Here is a 25,600-nt window from a genome sequence, read left to right on the forward strand (position 1 = left end):
ATTTAGATGGCTCCCTGGTTGCTAAGTACTTTGCTGCTGTTGAGGTTGGTTTTGCAGCATGGAGTGATTCTGTGGCCTGAGGTGTCTAGCTCTTCATGTGTGAAACAAAACCAGTAACTAAAATGTCTGTTATTGGAATGTCACGCCTGGAAATATCGATGACTTTTTTCGACTTGCCTTCAGAATTGTCATGTCAGTTTAGAGGCTTTAAGCCTTCTTGGTTCTACACCCAGTTTGCTACTATCAAGATATTTAAAATTAAATATGGTATCATCAAATGCCCTCTACACTGTGAAGGAAACCATATGGATTTGGTCATTCTCTGTGTGCTTCTCTCTTGTGGGTTTCAGGGGTCTAGTGAGGTGAAGTAAGGCAGCAGAATTATGCATAAATCTGTAGAGGACTTATTCACTTAAGAACAAATTTGTGTAAGTAATTATATCATGGGTGTCATTAAATGAACATTAAATGTTCGTACTTAAGTGCATTTTATGAGTTGCGAGCAAAAAAAGAGATTGAGAATAGCCTACATGTCATCTGAAGTAGAGGTTTCAGAGATGTTATACAGTGGTTAGAAGGACTTATTCCATATACTGGGATATTTTCATTCTTCCTTAAATAAGTAGATTTCAAAACACTCCAGTGGTGTTGAGCAACTTGGAGTGGTTTGTGTTGTATAGTTGAGCTTGAATCTGGTAAAGAATGTATATGTTCTTTCAGGATATCACATTTTAAAAACCTTTCAGTTGTTTAGAGGAGTGGAGGAGAGGGGAGGATGGGGACAACTTTGTTAGGGTCCATCTTTAGGCTGGTATTCACTTTTGCTTTTGTCTATCTTAATCCAGCCATTTGTAAAATGAGAGAATTATTTTTGGGCCAGAGGTTTTCAACCTGTAGTTCTTTTGGTAGTTCTGGAAACCCCTGAAGTCATATGAGAAGTTTTGTGTATATACATGTTAGTTGAGGGAAAGGCCTGTGGTTTTCAGTAGGTGACAGAAGTCTCAGATCCCAGCCCTGCCCTATCCCCAGCTCCTGCAGGGGTTAAGAACCACTGTTAGAAACCAGATGGTTTGGATGAAAGCTGTAGTCTAAACATCTGCAGAGACTTTCGACATATAATACTACTCAGAAAACTTCCATGGTTTAGCAAGACCTGTCTTCAATAGATAATGATGCTTTGGTGGACATGTTTTTTTTTTTTGTTTTTTTTTTTTTTGCGGTACGTGGGCCTCTCACTGCTGTGGCCTCTCCCGCCATGGAGCACAGGCTCCGGACACGCAGGCCCAGCAGCCATGGCCCACGGGCCCAGCCACTCCGCGGCATGCGGGATCCTCCCGGACCGGGGCACGAACCCACGTCCCCTGCATCGGCAGGCGGACTCTCAACCACTACGCCACCAGGGAAGCCCTGGTGGACATGTTTTTAAATAAAAATAGAATGTTGTTCTTTTGTATTTATGAGATACTCTTCATTACCCTTTTCCTCAGTCTTGTCTCACTTGTACCTATTATTTTTCCTTTCTTTTTCTTCATCTCTCTTATTGGTTATAATTTTAACTTATTTACCTTTTCTTTTCCACATGTATGTATAATGTCTTTTTATCAAGCTACTTATCTCTAACTAATAAGTAGGAATTTTAGACTGTGGTCTGGCTCTTTGGAATTCTCCTGCAGCACCAAGTGTGGCATTTTATAAGCAGGGAAGGTTGATAAATGTCACCAATGTTAATAAATGACTCACTGTAGAAATGGTAGTCTGTGGAAAAATTTCTGTGGAGATTTGCTTACTTTTAATTTCTTCTCTCTCTTATTAATTGATGGGTATTAATATGAGGAACGTAACTGTTTTTGTGTGTGTGTGTGTGATTCTTAGATAGTTACTGTGTAAGTATAATTTAATTTCAAATTTAATTGAAAAACCTCTCTGATTCCTGTAAGGGAATAATTGCGTTTTTTTAGACCTGTTCTGTTTTTTGATTTGCTGATAGAATCTGTGGCTGTTTATTAATTTTTTTACAGTGAAGGAGATAAACCTTCAGGACATCAAGGAGGATTTGGAGTTGGATCCAGAGGAGAACAGCACCCTTTTTATGGGTATCCTCATCAAGGGGCTGGCCAAACTGAAGAAGATCCCAGAGACAGTTAAGGCGATCAAAGAACGCTTGGAGCGGGAGCTGAAGCAAATTGTGAAGAGGTCTACAACCCAGGTGGCTGACAGTGGTTACCAGAGGGGAGAGAACCTCACGGCTGAGAACCAACCAAGGTAGGTGGGGGTGTAGTTTGTGTGGTTTTTTTTTTTTTTTTTTTTTTGGTTGCGTTGGGTCTTCACTGCTGTGTGCAGGCGTTCTCTAGTTTAGGCGAGCAGACGCTACTCTTTGTTGCAGCGCATGGGCTTCTCATTGCAGTGGCTTCTGTTGTTGCGGAGTGTGAGGTCTAGGCACGTGGGTTCAGTAGTTGCATCCCATGGGCCCTAGAGTGCACAGGCTTCAGTTGTTGTGGGGTGTGGGCTCAGTAGTTGTGGCACGTGGGCTCAGTAGTTGAGCCATGCTGGGCTCTAGGGCACATGGGCTTCAGTAGTTGTGGTGTGCAAGCTCAGTAGTTGTGGCGCACGGGTTTAGCTGCTCCACAGCATGTGGGATCTTCCTGGACCAGGGATGCAACCTATGTCCCCTGCATTGGCAGGCGGATTCTTAACCACTGTGCCACCAGGGAAGTCCCATGGTTTGTGGTTTTGATCATTGTATTTACTGTACCTTTTCTAGGGTGGGTGGGGTAAGTAAATATCTTAGGTTTATGTTGTTTCTTGAACTCTGTATACTGTGGCCCATACAAACTCAGATTGGTGAAAACAGCTTGAAGAGGCATAGTTCAGCTGGTTTTTGAGGTAGTTGAGAAGTTTTAAAGCATGTTGTCCATACTCAAATGAAAGAATGTAGCAATTATTGAATATTTCTTAAGCACTTAACTATATTCAAGGCAACTTATGTATATTATTTAATTCTCACTATAACTTTTTGAGCTGATTACTTAGTATCCACATTTTATAGTTAAGGAAACTGGGGTTCAGAGATGAAATAATTAGCTCAAGGTCACAGAACAAGTGGCTGGCCTTCCAGCTGAATGCAAGTCCATGGTATTTCCTCTGTCCCATGCTTTCTTCTTTAATGTGTAGTGATATTTGCCAATAGGCAAATCAGTCTCAGGGATTCCTTTATGTACTTAAAACAACTAATAAGGTTTGGATTTCATAATTCTTTCATAAGGGGAAAACTGAAATTGTCCTCTGATCCTAACTCGGTCTTGACTGTGATACACTGGGAGCTCATGTCTGCCAAACCAGGGCTTAGGGCACACTAGTGTAATGTCATCTGATGGTGGGAGAAGATATTTCAAATTGAGGCTTTCCTAGAAAGTCCAAGATTCACTCTACATGGATCTTCATTCCCTCCTTTCCTTTCTCTGTTCTATTCCCCAGCCCTCCACGTACACCAGATATGGGCAAGGCAGGAATTTGTCGTTTGAAGGGAAAAGGCCAATGGAAACTACAATTTTATCTGAGAACAGAGGGCAAAGTAGGGCATTTCTTCTGAGTTGCTCAAATAATGTGTGTTCCTGGGAGGCGTGAGATAGTGTGTGTTTGACAGAGTTCATAATCTTGTTGACACGTCGTGAAGGAAATTCTGTTTGTACTTAGGACTTAAATTTTTTTTTTTTAAAGAAGACAAACAAATTTAAGGAGAAATAATAATAGCTTAGTATGGAGTTCCCCACTTTAAAATTTTGAAGAAAATAATGTATTCTGTTTATGTTTTCTATGTTCTTTTGTTTTTCTAAATAATAGTGATCTTAATTATACTTTAGAAGTCTTCAAAAATTAATTCCCTTGTACACTTCATTTAGAAGTACGATTGGTGAAGAAAACATTCTCCACCCCTCTTATGCCACAGAGTATTTCAAAGCACATGTTTTGAGGAGCATGGGTTTTGGAGCTGAGCAGACCTGACTTTGAATTTCAGCTCTGTAACTGAGGAAAACAGAACCTGTCTTACAGGGTTGCTCGTGTTAGATGAGGTTATATGGTTAGAGCTTGGTAGAGCAGTGCCAATAGGTACCATTACATGCATTTGTGCGTGTGTGTGAATACGTAAGTTTGTTTATTCTTGGTTCCTTTCTCAACTTTCATGTTCGTTGATCACTCACACTGTGATCCAGAGAAGCTGGGAATGGTTCTGAATGGAACTGTGCTTTTCTTCTTTCTTTGCCTGGTGCCTGGATTTTTGTGTAGACCTTTTGCCTCCTTACTAATGAACACTCCAGAATTCTGATTTGCTGTTTGCCCAGTTGCTGCAAGTCCCAAGATGAGTACAGTGAACTTTCATAGGGAAATAGCATGACTATAGTATATATTGGAAATAAAACGAAAAGGGCACGGGTCAGTAACTGTTCTGTAGTTCTCATTACAGTCCCCTTAGCAGCAGTGTGTCTTTCCTAGGATTTTGACCTCTTCCTCTTCCGTTCCTTCGGCGCCTTCCAAAATTCACAAGTGGAAATTACAGCAACAGAAGTGGAAATTCGGCATACTGCCCCAGGAAATAATAAATGTTTCTCTGTGAAGAATGAGTCAGCAGGAGGGTATTTTTCCCTCTTTAAGTTTCGTTTTTTGTCAGTATTTTAAAGGCCTTTGTAGGTAGGGTATATTGGACACCGGCAAGTGAACAAGCTATTCGTCTTGATTTCATGCCTATAACATGATCCCATTTTATAAAATGTACAAATATGAAAATTTGGGCCAAAATTCCTTATTATTAGATAAAATAGTACAGAGTAAGCAAATATTTGGAACCACTCTTCGAAAATCAAAGATTAAATTCTTGGGTTGGTGTTCCACATGGCTGATAATTTGGAGCTAGTCTATGGCAGCTGTGTGCCAACAAATGCTTTAAAACTCCTCAAGAATTCATTACCTGGGAAACTTCATTCAGAAGTGATTGCATTGCCGCTTCTAGAGGTTTAGAAGTTTAGAAAGGATATTGTCAGATTATCCTTGAAGCTTGCATGATACCTTGCGTTAAACTGTACTGGGAGGTGGGAGTGGCATAATTTTAGAGAGAAGTAAAGTCAGAATACTTTACATTATTATGAATATTATCTTTTACCATTCAAGAAATCTTACGTTAAAGGTGTAAGAGACTGTTTTCCTTAAAGGAAGTGGGAGCATAGGCAAAAACAACCATGAATCCTTCTTCCACAAAATGATTCTCTCCCTCACTACCGCCCCCCCCAATGAAATAACCTATTCCAAATCGTTAGCATATAAATGCTACTCTGAGGCTAGGCACCAGAATTGTAAATTTCCCTAAAAGTCTCATTGTTCAGCATCATCTTCTTGAATATATTCTGGTTGTGATGCATTGCAGGCCTGTTTTCATTTGTCTTTATGTAAAGAGAATTAATGTTGTGTGCTATTTTGCTAGAAAAGTAGTAGGAACCAGACTAGTGAACTCTGTTTTGCTTTCACTTCCTGCAGAGCCAGAATACTTTCACAGTTTTCAAAAATCACTTTGGTCACCCACTTGTTATTTTATTTTATTCTTGATCCCCCAACCTATCTATTGTCTATTTATAGGAGAAATATTTTGTCTTACTGTTCATTCATTATCTAGTGTCTATAAACCTCTGTTTACTATGAAAGGAAAATATTCAACTACTATTGTTGCCAAGTTGATAAACATTAGGGTAACAAGGGCTTTTTAAATCTCCCAGAACCACCTGCTACCCATAATTTCCTCAGAAAGGCAGGCAATGTCTTCAATATCAGATGGCTTGTGTGGTCTGCAGCCTGTGCAGCTCATAACCAGTTTCTTCAACTCCTGCTGCCTAGCTATTGGTTCTTTCCCAAAATCTAGCTCATGAGCATTTTCATTTTTGTTCAGAAAAGCTGTAGGAAGTCCTTTACTATTTAGCAAATAAGAAAAGTGTAAAAAATACATGGAACAAAATCTTCTCAAAGGTGTGATACCTTGTTAAGAATATGTGAGAGAGTAGAATGTGGGAGAAGAGAAGGATTGGCGTGTAACAGCTACTTGACTTACTTGAAAGTGGTCCTGGTTAAAAATGAAAGCAGACTGGGGAGGTGCTGGAGGCCTGCTCCACTTTGGTAAGACTATTGGTCTGGAAGAGGGCAGAAAGGATTGAATGAATGGACAATGGCTGCCAGGGAGACCTTTTCCCTTTTTGGAAGGAGACCATTTTGTGATGTTCCTTGATGTCTATTATGAATGAGGGAAGATTAAGCGTCTGATATAAAAAGCAGAGAACACTGCATATTCTGTGCTCACTGTTATACTGAGGAAAAATTCATGGAAGAAACGGGAGAGAAATATGCTTTAATGCTAAAAGTAGTTGTGTTTGGACAGTAAGGTTATAGGCTCCACCCCCCTTTATTTTGCAACTGTTATTAAGTTATAGTGAAAAATAAATTCATTTAAGAATTAATATAAAGTATTACTCAAGTTATTTTAATCAAAAGAAATCATTACAAATGGAAATGCTGATTGGGGGTATTAGTGTGGAAAAACATAGTACGTATTTGCAGATCAACTGGATCATGTTCATTAAGTTACTTTTTATGGTGTGTATGTGTGTGTGAATGTGTGTGTGTGTGTGTGTGTGTGTGTGCATGTTTGGTTATTTTCTGACTACTCCTAGAATGGAAGCTTCAAGAGAAGAGAGAACTAGTTTGCCTTGTTCAGCACCATATATCCAGAATGTAGGCACAGAGCCCACCAGACCCATAATAAATATATTTTGAATGAAAGAATGAATTCCACTTATATTGAATATCAGTCATGGACCAGGAACTGGGCTCAAATGCCACACAAATATGGTCCCTGTCCTTATGGAGTTTAAAGTCTAGAGGGGAAGAAAGGCATTAGTAAGAGAACCTTTAGATAAGTGTATTATTACAAACTGTGATAAGTGCTGCAGAGGAAAAGCAAAATGTGCCATGAGAGCATATAACCATGGGGACCTAATCTGGTCTGGGTAGGTGGGCATTAGGGTGTGTCTTGTGTCTGGGGGGGGATGGTGTGTGTGTGTATTTTAACTAATAAAGTAAGGCAGCTTTTACTGTTGTTTTATACAAGTTGTAGTTATCAAGCTCCATTCATTTGATAGCACCTGCTAGTTATTCTTCTAGTTGTGCAGTTACCTTGAAGATGACATATAAGATGCGAGAAGGAGAGCATCCGATTCTTGTGCCATTTTCAGAGTTCTTTGCTGGTTGATTAGATTTTTGTGGTTTATTCGATTTTGATAATTGTTGCCAAGTGTGTTTTTCTTAGAGATAATACCAAGTTTTCATGTCATCAATAATGTTTGAGAGTTCCTGTAGTCTCTAGTAAACAGATTGTATTATCAAAATGTTTTTATCTTTGTCAGTCTGATCAGTGAAAAATGGTATTTCCAAGGTGGTTTTGATTTGTATTTTTTAGAGAAAATTTGAGTGAGGTTAAACTTCTTATTTGTGTAAAAAGTAATTCATTGTTATGATATCTATGTTATGTATGGATATATTACTTCAAAATAATCTGGGTTGAGTGTAGATATAGCTAAAACAAGATTAGTGATAAATGATACTTATTGAATCAGGGTGATAGGTACAGGATGGTTCATTATCCTATCCTAAAAGCCGACTTGTTTAAAAGTTGACATTTTCAATAGTACAGTGGTCAAATAATGTTTTATTTCCTTACTGAAAAGTAGTGAACACCTATTTTTCCAGTATGTTTGTCTTTCTATTGATTTACAGGAACTTTTTATATATCAAGAAAATTAGTTCTTTGGGATTTATATTCTAATTTCCCTCCAGCTTCTTTCTCTTTTGACTTTATGATGTCTGATCATGTATACGTTGTTTTTATTTTTATGAGGTTGTATTTATCAATGTTTTCTTTTAAAGTGTCTGGGTTTTGTGTCAGAACTTAGGTCTTCTTCACTCTTAGATTATAAATAAAATTTCCCAAACTTTCTTCTAGTCTTTATATTTTTGATCTGGAATCTGAAGGAGTGGCCGTGCTACTTTTAAATAGTCATAACACTTATTACATTGTATTGTAATGGACTGTATACCCTTTTCGTTTCTGCCTCCTAAGTGTCTGTCATGTAATTGATTGTCAGTGTTAGATGAATACTTGCTGAATAATTCTAACATTGAATCAGCCACTTTATAGTCATGTTTTTCTTCATAGTTGGTATTTGCCTCATTTCCTAAAACTCCCCACTCCCCCAGCCCCCGATTTCTCAGTCTCTGCAGGCTTTAGATTTGTAGAGATACATTGAATTACTGCTCTAAAAGTCAGAGAAATGTACTTTAAAAATTCAGAGTCCAGAACTTGAAATGAGGGCATACTGTTGTAATAGGCCAGTCATACAAAGTGGTTTTATCTATGAGACAGTCAAAAGGCTCAAGCCCCAAGTTTAGTTTTGTGGTACAAGTACAGTGTTTATGGAAAGAGAAATAAATATTTCTCGTGATTTCTTTATATCTGTGGCTAGAGTCAGGCATGTATTTCTTTTTCAAATAAGTAGCATTTCCTTTCATCTCTTCTTTCTCTATTAGTTACTCTTCACCTAAGTATCTGAAATGTAGGATTTGGTGGAATTGGTCATTTTATTTTACAGAAAAATCATTTAAGAGCAGCTTTGAAGCAAGGTCAAGCATTTGTCCTTGTGGCTTCTTGTAGCCATTCCCAAGCACTGCGTGTAGCACCTGGACATGCTTGGAATCAGGAAGGGCCTCGATGTAATTTAGATGAGTCGTTAATTTGAATCAAAGCAAGCGGGAAGCAAGTAAATTTAACTTCAGTGATTATGATTCCATTTGATTAAATCTCTACTTTTGATTACATGTATCAGTGAGAACATGCTCTAAATACACCCAACTATTAAATACTGAAGAGTATGAATAGGATGAACCAGGGACATATGGAAGAAATTCCACTATTCCTCAACTAGAATATAATCCCCTGCAGCTTTACTAAAATATTTTTAGAACAAATGAAAGGAATTACTTCTTTACATATGGGGCTTATTACACCATTTGTTAACTAAAATATAGAGTTCATTACCATGGAAGGTAGTACTGGTCCCAAATCTACATACTTTCTTGTAAGACTTAAATTAATTGATGATAGCTTCTTCTTTTTTTTTTTAACATTTTATTTTATATTGGAGTATAGTTGATTAACAATGTTGTGTTAGTTTCAGGTGTACAACAAGGTGATTCAATTATACATGTACATCTATCTATTCTTTTTCAAATTCTTTTCCTAATTAGTTGTTACAGAATACTGAGCAGAGTTCCCTGTGCTATACAGTAGGTCCCTGTTGGTTATCCATTTTAAATATAGCAGTGTGTACATGTCAATCCCACACTCCCTAACTGCCCCCCCCATCTTCCCCCTCGTAATCATAAGTTCCTTCTCTAAGTCTGGGACTCTGTTTCTGTTCTGTAAATAAGTTCATTTGTATCATTTTTTTTTTCTTTTTTTTTTAGATTTCCCAGGTAAGCAATAGATGATAGCCTCTTAGCATATCAGGTGAATTAATAATGTGGGTAATGTTCGTAGCTCTTTTGTAAACATGCAGTTGGACAGCTGTCTTTCTGATCCTTATGACGTCCTTTGGTTATAGTCCCTGGAGAAAGGGAGCTTGGCTGAATGTGCTAGAGGTCTTACTCAGTGTTACATTTCTTAAATATTTATTTTATATTTGTCAGGGTAAAAAAAAATGCTTTTTATTTCTCTTGTTTTGCACGCTGTAGGAGGTTCATATTAGAGATGGGGCCAGTTAAGGAAATGACGGATAAAATCTACATTTTAGGTTATTGATAACGTTATTTAGGCGTCTGCCTTCGTGTTGCATCAAGGCCACTTCTTCATTTGGCAGATAGTAGGAGCTGCCTTAGACCTTTTCATTTTCTGTGTGCTTGTTGGTGTCATAATCCAAAGATACTCCACACTCAAACCGGTACTGAATCTTTCTCATAGCAAAAACACACAAACAAAGACTTGTGTCAGCTTTCCTCAGCTACCGCTGAGCCGCTCCGTCCTTCCGAGGAAGCTAAGGCTGCATTGGGGTGAGGCCCTCACTTCATCAGGCGACTAGCACCTCGCCCGGCAGCCCCTCCCTAGCGCTCGCCCGCACCATGGCCTCCGCCTTGGAGCTCGCCCGCATCTACTTGGCCCTCATCCTGCATGATGATGAGGTGATGGTCACGGAGGAAAAGATCAACGCCCTCATTAAAGCAGCCGGTGTAAATGTTGAGTCTTTTTGGCCAGGCTTGTTTGCAAAGGCTTTGGCCAGTGTCAGCATCCGGAGCCTCATCCGCGGTGCGAGGCAGGTGACCTGCCCCCTCCCCCACTGCTGCCCCAGCTGAGGAGAAGAAGGTGGAAGCGAAGAAAGAAGAATCTGAAGAGGCTGACGATGACCTGGGCTTTGCTCTTTTTGACTAAACCTCTTTAGTAACACATTCAATAAAAAGCTGAGCTGTTTGCTGCTAAAAAAAAAAAAAAAAAAAGTGTGTCAAATGAAATTCTTCCCTTGGTGATGTTTAGGAGTGAGGTCAGATATGATTAGAGCACCTTTGTGTGTATCTTAGGCTATACTTTATTTTTCTGGGCTCCTCTAGTTCCTGGCCCATATCATCATTATGTTCTCTAATCAGATTGGGCTGTAAGTTTTTAAGAGGGGGTTAACTTTGTGTTCGCAGCCTGATTTAGGGCTGGGCACGTACTAAGTGCCCAGGAAGTTTAATGAATGAATAACTAAGAAAAATGCAAAGAAGACAATTTTAAAATAAGAGGAAACGATTTTTATTTTTAAAAAAATCTCAGCACTACACAGAGTGGGGTCTAAGGACCAGCAATACCAATGTCACTTGAAAGTTAGAAATGCAAATTATCCCTGTGGGGAGGGGTGATTAAATTGGAATCCCTGAGTGCAGGGCCCACAGGAGTCTCTAGATGATTCTACACATGCTAAAATTTGAGAACACTCTTTGTAACATCACAGACATCACGGAGTTCTGTAGTTTTGTAGCATTTATGCTTCGCAAAGCAGTCTGCCATCTGGCATCTCACCTGAGTGAGCCTTACTGTTGGCCTCATCACAGGTAGGGGCGTTTTTATTAATCCCAGATTTACCCAGGGAAGTGGGAAAGCTGCAATAATTTGACAGTTTCACAAAGCTGGTTGGTGGTGGAATTAAGAGGATAAGTTGTCTGTATCCTCCATGGAAGTTTGCTTTCTGGCTTATGTAAAAATCACAGTCCTAACTCATTTCCTGGGCCTGATTTTGTTCTTCCTCAGGAGAAGGGCGGTATTTACGCTGACACATCCATTCCCGCACCCGTACAGTCTCCACCCCACACCCCGCTGTGATCAATGGCAGGCCTCTCAGCGATAGCTGGACATGTTAAGAAGTGTGATCAGCCGCCACAGAGTAAATGAGTCTTAATTGACTCACTTGAGAATCAGACTGATGACTTAGAGACACGTAAACAGTTCCCCTAGAAAGCTTGTACGTTCTTGTACTAAGACCAGTATACAACTAAGTACTAAGAATATACACCTAAAATCATAACTTTTCTTCTTTGGGAAGTGGATTTGTGGATACATTTTCCAATGTTCCATTATGATGAAATATGATTTTTCAAATGGGTGAAAGGCTTTTCTTCCCCCTAGCTTTATTGAGGTAATAACTGACATAACATTGTGTAGGTTTAAGGTGTACAATGTGTTGATTTGATATGCTTAAATATTGGAGAATGATGACTACCCTAGCATTGGCTAACACCTGCATCACATCACATAATTACCATTTCTTTTTGTGGTGATAACTTTTAAGATGTACTGTCTTAGTAACTTTCAAGTATTATATAATACAGTATTAACTATAATCACTATGCTTTACCTTAGTTCCTCAGATCTTATTCATCTTATAACTTGAAGGTTGTACTCCTTGACCACTGTCTCCCATTTTCCATAGCCCCTGGCAGCCACCACTCTAGTCTCTGTTCCTTTGACTTTGGCTCTTTTAGGTTCCACATATGAGTGAGAACATATAGTATTTGTCTTTCTCTGTCTGACTTATTTCACTTAACCTAATGCCCTCAAGGTCCATTCATGTTGTCGCAAATGGCAGGATGTCCTTCTTTCTCATGGCTGAATAATAGTCCACAGTGTGTGTGTGTGTGTCTGTGTGTGTGTGTGTGTGTGTGTGTTTTGTGGCCATGCCGCGCAGCATGCGGGATCCTAGTTCTGCGACCAGGGATCGAACCCCTGTTCCCTGCAGTGGAAACGTGGGGTTGTGCGTGTGTGTGCGTATGTTATCTATTCATTCATTGATGGACACTTAGGTTGTTTCCATGTCTTCGCTCTTGTGAATAATGCTGCAGTAAACATGGGAGTGCAGATATTTTTTGAGAGTCTGTTTTCATTTCTGTTGGATATATGCCCAGAAGTGGAATTGCAGGATCATATGGTAGTTCTTTTAATTTTTTGAGGAACCTCCATACTGTTTTTCATAGTGGCTGCATCAATTTACATTCCCACCCAACAGTGTACAAGGGTTCCCTTTTCTCCATATCCTCCCGACACTTGTTATCTCTTGTCTTTTTGATGATAGCCCTTCTGTCAGGTGTGTGGTGATAGCTCCTTATGGTCTGATTTGCATTTCCCTGATGATTAGTGATGTTGAGCACCATTTTGTGTACCTTCTGGTCATTTGTTTGTCTTCTTTCGAAAAATGTCTATTCGGTTTCTCTGCCCATTAATCGGATTGTGTTTTGTGTTGTTGTTTTTGAGTTGTGTGAGTTCTTTATACATTTGGGATATTAACTTTTTATCATATATATGGTTTGCAAATATTTTCTCCCATTCATAGGTTGCTTTTCATGCTGTTGATGGTGTCCTTTGCTGTGCAGAAGCTTTTAATTTGATGTGGTTCTCTACTTGTTTATCTTTGCTTTTGGTATCAAATCCAAAGAGTCATTGCCAAGACTAATGTCAAGGCTCTTATTCCTGTGTTTTCATGTAAGAGTTATATGGTTTCAGTTCTAAGTTCAAGTCTTTAATTCATTTTGAGTTGATTTTTGTGTATGGTGTAAGAGTGTTCCAGTTTCATTCTTTCGCATATGACCATTCAGTTTTTTGATCGTCTTTTGTTGAGGAGACTGTGCTGGGAAAGGCTTTTGAAAGAATGATACTAATACTTTAATTCAAAGAAAAAGGGCCTGGGTTTATTTTCTAATTTCACTCCCTAATTTGCCACATGTTAGAACTAGAAGTTCATTCGAGGTCATCTACCAAGAATTCAGAAACTGAGCATGAGAGGCTGACTTGACAAGTGGGGAAGTGACACAGGAAGGCAATTACTAGAGCCAGGACTGGTTCTTTTTATTTTTACTGTGTTTCATTCTATATTGCTAATAGTTTTTTCCTATTCTTTTCATAGTGCAGATGGAGAATTAGTCAGCACTCCTCAAATAGTAACTGCTCTTTACATGAAGATTGTTATTAATAAAAGTGGTGAAACTAATCTCTATCCCTTAGAAGTAGGTATTAGATAACCTTGAAGATTAAATGGCATCTATGTCCTGTTTGAAATGAAAAAACTAGCTCAGCCAAGCTTATTATGAAAATGTGTATGTGAGATACAGGAGTGTGAAACAAAGACCATTTTGATATGAAATAATTGATGATCAGTTTCTTTTAATTTTTCATATAAAACCTTATAAGACCTAAGCTCAGAGTTCAGTATTTTCTTATCTTTTAGAACATAGAAGTAGGGAAATAAATATTCTGTGGTTAATGCCTTTGTCTGTCAGTGGGAAAACGCAGAAACCTGATATTAAGGTCTCAGCAGATAAGTAGTAGAGCAGGACTGATTTTCTACCTTGTGTGTGTATCTTTACTTCTTGACCAAGCAAGGCAGCTTCTTGGCTGCTAACATGGATTTTCCAGCCAAATGACTAACTCAAGGTTCCCTGGATGTTAAATTTAGATCCAGATAGTTGAATCTCACCTTAAATATTGAACATTTTTCACAGCTTGATGATGTAGCTTTATACCATAGACATTTCCTGACGTGTGCAACTGTGACTATTCCTGAACATTTTCTTCTCCGTAATTCTCTGCCTTTTTTCATGGTGGCACTCCAAGATGAGATACATAGGAGTAGTTATGGGTAGGAAGTTAGTAGGCTGTCTGGAAGAATAGGTAACATTTTGCTTGTATTTATAAGAAGCCTGTTTTTAAAACCTGCCAGGTAATCGGAAGTATGTTTAAAGAACAAATATTTGCTTCTTCTTGACTCTTTCATGTTTTTTAATACAAAATAGATTTTAACACAGTATTATTAAAGTTAGCTCTGAATGCATATATATCTTTCAGCTTGTAACTATATTTCTTTTCGTTCTCATGTTTATGTTGATGAGGTTATCTTTCTGAGAGGAGAATTTTGTGTGAAATATTTTTGTTGTGGTCTTCTGATTTCCCTCCAGGAGATCACAGGCAGTAATACATATTTCCTTGCCACTTGTTATCTGTAATCCGGTCTCTATCTCCCCCATCTGCTGGAGCTCATTGTTTCATTCTTTCTTTGAACAAATACTCATTTATTGCCTGTCATATGCTTACTATTATGACAAATACTGGAATACTGTGATAAATCAGGCATAGTTCTTGCTCTCATTGAATTTACAGTCTAGAGAAGGAGAGGCAAGGACTGGAGGAAAGGAGTCTCCTCTAAGGGTTGTTTTAAAAATCCAGGGAAGAGATGATAAGGCCTGCATTAGCAGAGTAACAGTGGCAATGGGCTAAAGTAGGCCCATGGTAGAGGTAGTAAAGAGGTAGAAATAAAAGAGGTTGGTAATTGATTGGATTTGAGGAAGAGGGGAGGGGAGGATGATTTTCTGGGGTAAGTGATACCGTTCACTGACTTAGGTAAATGGATAAGTAGGTTTGGGTAGGAGAATGATGAGTTTTATTTAAGACGTGTTAGGTTTGATGTCTACAGCTCAGGAGAGCCGTCTGGACAGAAGACACGTTTGGGAGTCATTAGCGGGTGGATGATTGAAGACGTAAGTGGTGGATGAGCTCACCCAGAGAGAGTATGAGGATCGAGAAGAGTTGACAGCATTTAAGGAACAGGCTGAGGAAGAGATTCTTGAGAAGGCGCAACCAGGGAGGTGGAAGGCGAGTGGGAGAGTATAGGGTTGGAGCCCGTGGAAGGCAGTGTTTCAAGGAGGAGTGAGTGGTCAGTAGAAACAAGCACTGCATCTCCTTGAATAAGGACTGAAGAGGTCTTATTTATTTATTTATTTAGAGGTATAGTTGACTTATAATGTGTTAGTTTCAGGTGTACAGCAGAGTGATTCAGTTATACATGTGTATGTATCTATTCTTTTTCAGATTCTTCTCCCTTATAGGTTATTATAAAATATTAAGTATAGTTCCCTGTGCTGTAGAGTAGGTCCTTGTTGGTTATCTATTTTATATAGAGTAGTGTGTATATCTTAGATTGAGCAAAATGATGATTTGAGACTTTTGCAGGAATTGTTTTAGTAGAGTACCAGGGGTAAACTGGTTGGCAGTGAGAAAATAGAGGCAGGATAGACTTCTGTTGATGCTCTTTCCAGCCTTGGTTTCTGTAGCATTTGATGGTACTGATAACTCTGGCCTCTTCTCTTAAATTACTTTTTTTCCTAACATCCTTTAAAAGAAACATTCTCCAAAATCGAGTCCTTTGGTCTCTCTTTATCTCTGAGCTTTCGTTCTCTTGTCTATAATGTGGGGATAAAAGTAGTACCTTCCTCATTGGGTTCTCCCGAGGATAAAGTGTGCACTTCACACAGCGCCTGGCCTGTTGTCATCAGTGTGGCTGTGAAGACGTAGTTGTCTTTGTTGTGGTCCTCGTCGTTGTCATCATCATTATCTCACTCCAGCCTCACCGTTTAAGGGCTCTCGTCCATCATGACGGCTTTAGCTGCTGGCCCCATGCAGAGGACCCCAGGCTGGTGGCTCTAGTCCTGGACTTCTCCGAATACTGCCACCCTAAATTGCTCATTCTTTTACTCATATGTACTCAGGCACCCACAGCTTAACTAGGCATTGGGCCATGTGTTGGGGGAGAGGTGTGGGTACATAACCACACATAAACAGGGACTGTGTTCTTATTCTCTGGCCCAGGAGGCCATGCATGTTGCTCTTTTGTCACTTCTCTCAGTCCATTGTGATCATCTGCTTTTTTTTGAGGGATTATAGAATGAAGGAATTGGCTGTTATTCTGTGAATTAGACCCTCTTTTAGTTAGCAGTGACAGAACCCACCTCCAACTAACAGAATTAAAGAGGGGTTCTATTGGGATGATACTAGTGTATCTTATGGAATACAAGCAGGACTTCACTAAGCTGGGGGAAGGACAGAGATGCAGCTGGGCCATGGGGACATCTGGAGTATCTCTTGTCCCCCGCCTTTTCCCCCTCTACATGGTAACCGTTGAAGGAAGCAATTTACTGTTGTTTTGAGCTTGCTTTTTAGTATACTTTCACTTACATTATTGCATTTAATTCTCACAGTTTGTGATTAGGAAATTGTAATTGAGGAAGTTTGTGTTTGAGGAGCCTGAGACTTGGAACAGTCCCATGATGTACTGAAAATCCCATGACTATTCAGTAGAGAGCTGCTGCCAAGTCCAGCTTTCTAATGCCAGTCCTTTATACCGGCATTTATACCACATTGCCATCCCAGGATTGAAGTTTTCTTTCACTGACTGTGGTGTTGTATTGCATATTATTGCATACTGTTTTGTGACTCTGGAAATAACCTCTGTGTGTGTGTGTGTGCGCGCGCATTTGCGCGCATTTGCACGCGCGATTTTCTTGTGACTGGTAGAAATTGCAATTAACTGAAATTCTAATCTCTATGGTTCTTAGGCTGATTCCTGTCTGAGGCCTTTTTTTATTCAGTTCAATTTAAGGAATCTCTAGTAATTTAATGATTCTGCCTGCTCTTTTGTCTTTTGGATCAGTGGTGAAAACCTTGATCCTAACAGGATTTAAGCAACTGAGCTAGTTGCAGTGTCATGTTTTATATCATCTTTTATTTAGTTGAAATTTTGTTGGTGGAGTAGGGTCGAGAATGACTTTTTTCTTTTTTTAACATCTTTATTGGAGTATAATTGCTTTACAGTGGTGTGTTAGTTTCTGCTGTATAACAAAGTGAATCACCTATACATATACATACATCCCCATATCTCCTCCCTCTTGCTTCTCCCTCCCACCCTCCCTATCCCACCCCTCTAGGTGGTCACAAAGCACCGAGCTGATCTCCCTGTGCTATGCAGCTGCTTCCCACTAGCTTTCTATTTGACATTTGGTAGTGTATATAAGTCCATGCCACTCTCTCACTTCGTCCCAGCTTACCCTTCCCCCTCCCCGTGTCTTCAATTTCAGGGGATGACTTTTGTGGGGCTCTGTGTGTGCAGGTCATCCTGAGTGTGTCTGCGGGGAAAGGCAAACACTTGTTTTCTCAATCTAGTGTCGGGTGGGCAGCCAGCGAGTGCCTGTGAATATTAACAGCATATTTCAGTTTATTTCTGGTAGCTTTAAATTGGGCCAGACTACTGCATTTTATGTCTTGTTCATGTGAGTGATTCCTGGTCTCTCTTATTCTTGCTGCATTGGGGGAGAGTCACTTGCTTTTTCATTTTCTTTTTTTAGGAGAGCATGTGTTGGTGAGGAATGGTCAGCCTTTGCAAAGTGTGTGATTGACTTGGATTCTTTCCCTTCTTAGCCATTCACTCCTTATCCCGCTGCTGAGTTCAGCATCCAGTGCTCCCCTGAAACCCTTCTTGCCAAGGTCACTGGGACCTGTGAGTTGTACATTTCTGTCTTTACATCAGCTGGCTGCCATGTAGCCTTGGCTCTGTTGCTATTCTCTTCTCCACTGTCTTCTACAATTTTCCTTCCTGTCGTTTTCTTGCCTCGCTACTTCCTGAACATCTCTTCACTGCTGCTATTTCGGGGAATGTTGGCTTGCTTTTCTTACTCTGCATATTATCCCTGAGTAATCTCATCCTCTCAAATATTTATCACTTTGTAAATTTCCAAAAATCAGTGTCTCTCCTGGGCTCCAGACTTGCATATCAGAGGACCGGTATGTAACACCTTAAACTTAACATCTTCAGATCTAAACCCAACAGCTCTCCTTTTCAACAGTTTCTGTCTTCACTTCATTCTCATTCTCTCTCCCTCTCCCCACTCTCTCTTTCTCTTTCTCTTTCTCTCAGGAAGGGTAACCATTGTCTTCAGAGTTGCTGAAGCCAGAAATCCAGACAAAAGGATCCTGAAACCTCCTCTCTCTTTAATACAGTACAATTACCTCAACTAATTCTGTCCATTTTCTAATGTGATCCATCCATCAGTTGTGTGAGGCTCCTGAACAGGTATTAATTAATACTTTGGTTTTACAGATAGGAACACTTGAAGAAGTTGAGAGATTTTCTCATAATTACGGGGTTAGGGATTATCAATGTTGGGAAAGAATGTGCATCTTTTGTTTCTTTACCGGTTACTTATGTAACAAGGAAAAACAAACAAAAAACAAGTGAACCAATAGAGAAAAACTAATGTCCTCCTGGTAGTAAGATTCTGAAGGAGTCAGTGTTCATACTACTTCACTTTTTGAGACATCAGTTTCCTTTTTTCACTGTTCTATATGTTTTCACTTCACCACAGGGGAGGTGTTGGGCCCTCACTGGCCTGACTCAGAGCCACCGCTGATGATTTAAAAAACAAAAACAAAAAACAGCTAAATTGAGATATAATTCACATACTACACAAATCACCCCTTGAAACACTGGTTTTTGGTGTATTCACAGGGTGTGCGACCATCACCGCTCTGTAGTTCCAGAACATTTTTGTCCCCCCTACAAAACAAACCCCATATGCTTTAGTGGGTAATTCCCACCTACCTAAGAACCACTAACATATTTTCCTTCTGTGCAATTTGCCTATTCTGGATATTTCATATAAATAGAATCACACAAAGTCACAACGTAGTCTTCTGTGACTTTTTTCACTTTGCATAATGTTTTCAAGGTTCGTGTTGTAATATGTATCAGTACTTCATCTCCTTTTATAGCCAAATAATATTCTATTGTATGAATATACCTCGGGTTTTTTGGGTCCATTTGTTAGTTGATGGACATTTGGATTATTTCCACTTTATGATTTTACTATTACTATTTTACTCCTATTTTAATATTTTACTATTATGAATAATGCTGCTGTGAGCACTTGTGTACACATTTTTGTGCACATGTGTGTTTTTGTTTTTCTTGGGTATATACCTAGGAGTGGAATTGCTGGGTACGTATGGTAACTCGAGGAACTGCCAAAGTGTTTTCCAAAGCAGTTGTACCATTTTTACATTCTCATCAGTGCTGTATGAGAGTTCAAATTTCTCTACATCCTTACCAGTACTTTGTATTGTCTGTCTTTTTGATTATAACCATCCAAAAACTGGTATCTCCTGGTTTTGATTTGTATTTCTCTGATGGCTAAGATGTTGAGCATCTTCTGTTTGCCTACTGGTCATTCATATATCTTCTTTGGAGAAATGCATATTCAAATCCTTTGTCCATTTTAAAATTTGGTTGTCATGTTACTAGTTGTAAGAAATCTTGAGGTATTCTAGATACAAATCAGGTAAATTATTTGCAAATGTTTTCTCCCATTTCTTGGGTTGCCTTTTCACTTTCTTGATGGCATCATTTGCAGCACAAAAGTTTTAAGTTTTAATGTCAGAGCTGCGGGTTTTATTAGTATTGTCGAGACTGTGCTGTGGTGAGGCAGAGGAGAGCTTCCCTCTCTTTGAAATTGGTGGATGTTTCAAGGTAGGCAGAGCGGCAAATAGAGTGTCTTGATTTCCGGCCTGGCTCTTCTTGTTTTCTTCCCTCTGTAGCCTGTCTTATGGCTCTGATAGTCATACTACAACACATCTGTCTTGGTCTTGATCCTCCAGGTGTGGCCGAAGGTGGTCGTGTGTTGCATTTTATCCAGGGATTGCTATTTCCATACTGTTAAGATACCATGGATCTCATTTTACACCTCAGTTCCCTCTTAGGTCTCTTTTCTAAACAGAGCACTGCCCCTGGTTGCTGAGTTGCTCTTGTCCTTGAGTGGCAGCCAAGGTGTGTGTAGTCATGGAGTCTAGTGGCTCTGGAGATAACCAGACAGCAGCCCCTCCATTCAGAGGAGCCACTCCTCTTCCAGTGTTTTCTGCTTTATTGCTGGTTTGTAGGCCTGTACCTAGAACTTCATGCCATTGGGAAGTTGGATACCAGCATGCCTTACGCTTCTGAATGTCATGAATCGACATCATTTCAACAGAAACAGACGCACAAAGAAAACAAACTAGTGGTTACCAAAGGGGAAAGGTGAGGGGGAGGGATAAATTAGGAGGTTGGATTAACATGTACATACTGCTCTACATAAAATAGGTAATCAACAGGGACCTACAGTATAGCACAGTACTCTGTAATAACCTATCTGGGAAAAGAATCTGAAAAAGAATAGATATATGTATAACTAAGTCACTTTACTGCACACTTGAAACTAACACAACATTGTAAATCAACTATACACCACTATAAAATAAAAATTAAAAAAAAATCATTCCAGAAATGTTTGGGTATAGCATAAGGTTACTACGTTTTAATTTTGTCAAGTAAGGACATTTGGCAATACAACTGCAGTCATGGGAGAAAATAACAGATTTTTCTTACCAAGAGAATACCAAAAATATCAAACAAATTTACCTTTGTGAAACGTGAACATATGGTCTTATTTTTCTGTCTACCACTGAAAATACATTGTGCTCTGTGGGTGGACATTTGGGAACCACAGGCTTTTATACATTCAGCATAAATCTTTATTTGAAAAGTAGAACCTTAATCAGGTATTTTCTCTGTATGATGCCAGATACCAGTCTTACACAGAGTATTTACCAACACTGAATTAACTATTTTAGTTAGATACAACTTCCTGTACTTTGTACCTCTTTCTGCTGATTTTGAGTAGTTCTTATATAACACAGATGAAAGTGAAGAATTGTTTTAGGTGAATGTGAGTATAAATATGAATTTACCTTTAGAAGATGTTAAAAAATCATCCTTCAAAGGTAGAATGGCTCCTGTTTACAAATACGATGTGTAATTTCTGGATTATATATATATATTCTAGACTGGGAGGAATATGTACATTTTTATTGATTCTGTCTTGTCTAAATAAAAATGTCAGAGATATTAGGGTTTTATCATAAGATAATTATTGGCTGTCACATTGGCACATTAATTACAGTAATTGGTCAATAAAGAAGCCATAGGAATAGATATTATGCTATACGTTTTGATGAGATTGTAGTTACAGCCTCTTATTTATGGTAATAAAATCTTGTTAATCGACATTGCTGACAAGATGTTTTGCTTTCTTTTTCTACTTTCCAGGTTGGTTTATAAGTCTACTTAGGAACTATGAACTGAGAGCCACAGATTATACAATAAAGGTCACATTCCAAAGTTGTCTGTACTCATTCATGGTATACACATTAAATTCATTCAGCCAATATTTGCTGCTCACTGTTCTGAGTGCTCCTGCGTATACAGAGACGTATAAAGCAGTGCCTGCTCTAAAGGACTCATAATGGGGAAGGGAGGTAAAATGTCTATATATAAATAAATGTGACCCACGTTGATTGAGTCACGTATGTGAGCCATATGTGTGATAAGTTCCTTAAAAGTGGAATAAAATACAACTTCAGAGGAGGAAAGGATGATTCCAAGTGTGAGTGATCAGTGATGCTGTAAGGCTCAGTGATGGGGGAATTACTTTGCATCCATGACATGAAGCTCTGAGCCATCTCTGAATATACATCTCCACTGTAAAACTATAGAGAGAGGTAGGTGGCTCAGTGCTCTGACATGAAAATCAACTTTTGTTCTGGGGTCAGCTGCCTTGCAGCCTCATTTTGTGTCCTTGAGTATGTAAAATTCATGTAATAATATGTGTCCATCTCTCAAGATGCAAAATGAGATAATGCGGAGGTCCAAGCTGCTCCCTGTGGTGAAAGTCAGATTTCTCAGCAGGTGTGTAGTTTTTTCTGGCAAGTTAGGCCATACATTTGAATGGGAGTAAGCGCAGCTTTCCATGACTAAAAGGATTAGTGTCCTCACCAAAGTGCCCAATTTATTGCTAGAGAATAGCACATTCTCTGTAACATTCGAACTGTTGTCTGAAAAATTGCCTGAATTCCTTAGAAAAACTACCTATATAAAAGAGTATAGTGATCACCGAATTATGTTAAAAAGGAAACAAATGTTTACTGAGCTGCTACTGCTGGTTTAGGGACTTTAAGATTGTCTTTAAAATTTGTACACCATGTCCATTTTTTTAAATTGAAGTATAGTTGATTTACAATATTATGTTAGTTTCAGGTGTGCAGCAAAGTGATTCAGTTATACATATATATTTTTCAGATTATTTTCCATTATAGGTTATTATAAGATATGGAATATAGTTCCCTGCACTATATAGTAAATTCTGTTGCTTACCTATTTTATGTATAGTAGTTTGCATTTGTTAGTCCCATACTCCGAATTTATCCTTCCCCCTTCCCTTCCTCCCTTGGTAACTATAAGTTTGTCTTCTACATCTGTGAGTCTGTTTCTGTTTTGTATATAGATTCATTTGTATTATTTTTTAGATCACACATATAAGTGATTATATAATACTTTGTCTGTCTGACTTCACCATGTCCATTTTATAGCAGAGGAAACAGACACTTAGGTAAATTTTCAAAAGTTACTTAGATCAGACAACTGTTTGAAATGAAATCTGTTGAAATTTAATGAGCTGTTTACATGGTAGTGTGCTACTTCACTTTAGTTTGATGTTTTTCTTGCAGGCCAGTGTCAATCATTTTGTGTTTGTTTGTATGTAAATGTTTATTTTTTTCACTAGGTTACTTCTAGAACTGCTGGAGTTGCTGTTTGACAAGTTTAATGCTGTAGCTGCTGCACACTCTGTGGTCCTGGGGTACCTGCAAGACACTGTTGTGACTCCACTGACTCAGCAGGAAGATGTCAAATTGTATGACATGGCAGACGTGTGGGTGAAGATCCAAGATGTTCTGCAGGTAAGATCCTTTTACAGAGGGTGCCCATCTTGATTCGGAATAACAGGTAGGAACATAAAAAAATCAGCCACCTAAAATATTCTCTTAATCATAAGCAGTGAGAATGTAGTGTTCCTATTTAAAGGTGATGCTTGCTGATGTTATGAACTTCTATCATTTTCAAAAGACCTTTTAAACAAACTTCTTTTGGCCAGGCTTTAAAATTAGGAGATTCTCAATACGTAGCAATCAAGGATCTAAACATATGTAGCTTAAGTTTATGACCATTTTCTTACAGTCAGCTCTTGCATATGTTGGGGTAAAAGACAGGTCAAGAGCTTATTTTAAGAGATGAAGATAAACCTGTAAGGTATAAATGTACCACCTTGAGTGATCTGTTGAAGATCGGAGGAATGATATTACTGTTTGGTATGATGCTGCAGAGGGGGTATTTAGAAATTTTATTATGTTTTCTCTCCATGCGCCAGGAAAATATATTTGATATGGCCAGACGAAAATGAGAAATACGATTAAGAGTTAGCTGAAGCAAATTTGACATAGCTATATAGAAGTGACTTGGTTAGACAGTATCTACTAATAGGAAAAAAATTAAGTATATATAGGGAATTGAAAAATATAACTGTGTAGAAATGAAATTATTTGCATGGCAAATAGGATTCTTTGCAGGAAAAAAATAAATCATGTATGTAGATTGTAGTTATTTTTGAGAGTATAGGCATGCTTTTGGTGGATTGATTGATTCCTGATTATTCATTCATTAGACAGTTTTTGGGATACAGTCTGTGTGCTTTATTGATGGTTCAGTAGAAAGAATATAGGTTGCAACTATATTCCATGAGTTTGTTTTGCTGCTACATCAATTACCACGTGCCCATAGTAGGTGCTTGATGAATATTTGTGTGTTGAATAAAATATCTTTATTGCTTGGAAACTGGTTATTTAAGATTTTATATCTTGGTTTGCTAATCTGTCATGGAAATATATGCTTTTCAGGTTACATGTTTATTTTAATGATGAAATAAGATAATAGATTTTAAAGCTATTTCAAAAATAGTTAGAATTAAGGACTTCTGGTTCTGTCCATGATGTGGTTACCTCCTACCATAATTAACTTGAAAACTGGGTGGACTCAGGCGATCAGCATCATCAGTTGAGAGAAGAGAATACATGAGGTCACTTTCACATACATCCCAGCTCCTTCTCTGGGGACACTTTCAAACTATGACATAGGAAAGTGAACAAACGTCAGCAGGCTCTAAGTAGTAGATGAAGCAGAGTTCAGGGTTCAGGGGTGCGGAGGCAGCTGCAGTTTGTGGGTTAGGATACTGAAGGAGAGGGAATAGCAGAGAGAAGGAACCCCAGAAATATGAAAAGAGTAGTGTTGAGCCTTTGGTCAGATGTGAAGTTTCACCCACTCCAAGGCAGAATATAGCTACTGTGGGACTGTGAGCTGAATGGAAATTGCAGAAGTTGCCAAATGCTCAGAAACGTTGGAATTCAGACCAGCCAGTGTGGGGAGAACTTAGTGAACATCCTGTGCTTTCATATGTGACCTCAGATGTTTTAGGAATTGGGCTGTTCTAGCCATAGTGTACGTGATACTGTAATTTCATGTAACAAAGCCCCAAACCAAGTCTCTACAGTATTAGTCTGATCCACCTGTAAATAAAGTAATATAATCTAGTATCTCAATAATGAAGCATCCACGTTGTGCAGCATACGATTATTATACTTGCAAAAAAGCAGAAAAATGTAACTAATAACCAGAATTTTAAAAATTTGATGAAAATATCTGAAATGAAAAATTTACCAGATGGATTTAGCAACAGATTGCATGCTGTATAAGAAACGATTAGAAAACTTGAAGAAAAATCAATCAAAACCAATCTAAACTAAAGTACAGGGAGAAAATAGACTGAAAAGAAAAATGAGCACAGCCATAATGTCCTGTGGGACAGTATCATGCTGTCTAACATTTGTGTGGTTGGAACTACAGAGGGAGAGCAGGGAGAGAGATTGGGGCAGTTAATTATTGGAAGAAACAATGACCCCAAATTTCTAAATTTGTTGAAAAACATAAACCCACAGATCAAGAAGTTCAACAAATCCAAGGAAGTTTAACACAAAGAAAACTATATCTAGACACATTATCATAAGGTAGCTGAAAAGCAAAGAAAAAAATCTTAAATATAGCCAGAGGAAAAAGAGTGCATTGCCTACAGGGAACCAGTGATAAAGATGTTCACTAATGTCTCATCAGAAACAATACAAGCCAGAAATTGATGTATGTCATCTTGAAAGTGCTATAAAATACAAAAATTGTCAATCTAGAATTTTATATTC

At 38.6% G+C, this 25,600-nt stretch overlaps 1 protein-coding gene and 1 pseudogene across 5 annotated transcripts in view; both read left to right on the forward strand.

Moving 5' to 3' along the window:
* The window catches only part of EXOC4 (exocyst complex component 4), an 831,307-nt gene that overhangs the window by 104,436 nt on the left and 701,271 nt on the right, over positions 1-25,600 (forward strand). For all 4 annotated transcript variants that reach the window (XM_079931122.1, XM_079931120.1, XM_079931121.1 and 1 more), the window contains exons 6-7: positions 2,019-2,262; positions 23,083-23,257. In XM_079931122.1, coding sequence (XP_079787248.1) covers positions 2,019-2,262; positions 23,083-23,257 — 419 coding nt within the window. The remainder of the gene's footprint in view (positions 1-2,018; positions 2,263-23,082; positions 23,258-25,600) is intronic.
* On the forward strand, positions 10,180-10,744 carry LOC307191566 (large ribosomal subunit protein P1-like; annotated as a pseudogene). Its single transcript has one exon. The product of its transcript is annotated as a large ribosomal subunit protein P1-like (transcript).

This window comes from Stenella coeruleoalba (assembly GCF_951394435.1).
Source record: "Stenella coeruleoalba genome assembly, chromosome: 9".
Taxonomy (NCBI): Eukaryota; Metazoa; Chordata; class Mammalia; order Artiodactyla; family Delphinidae; genus Stenella; species Stenella coeruleoalba.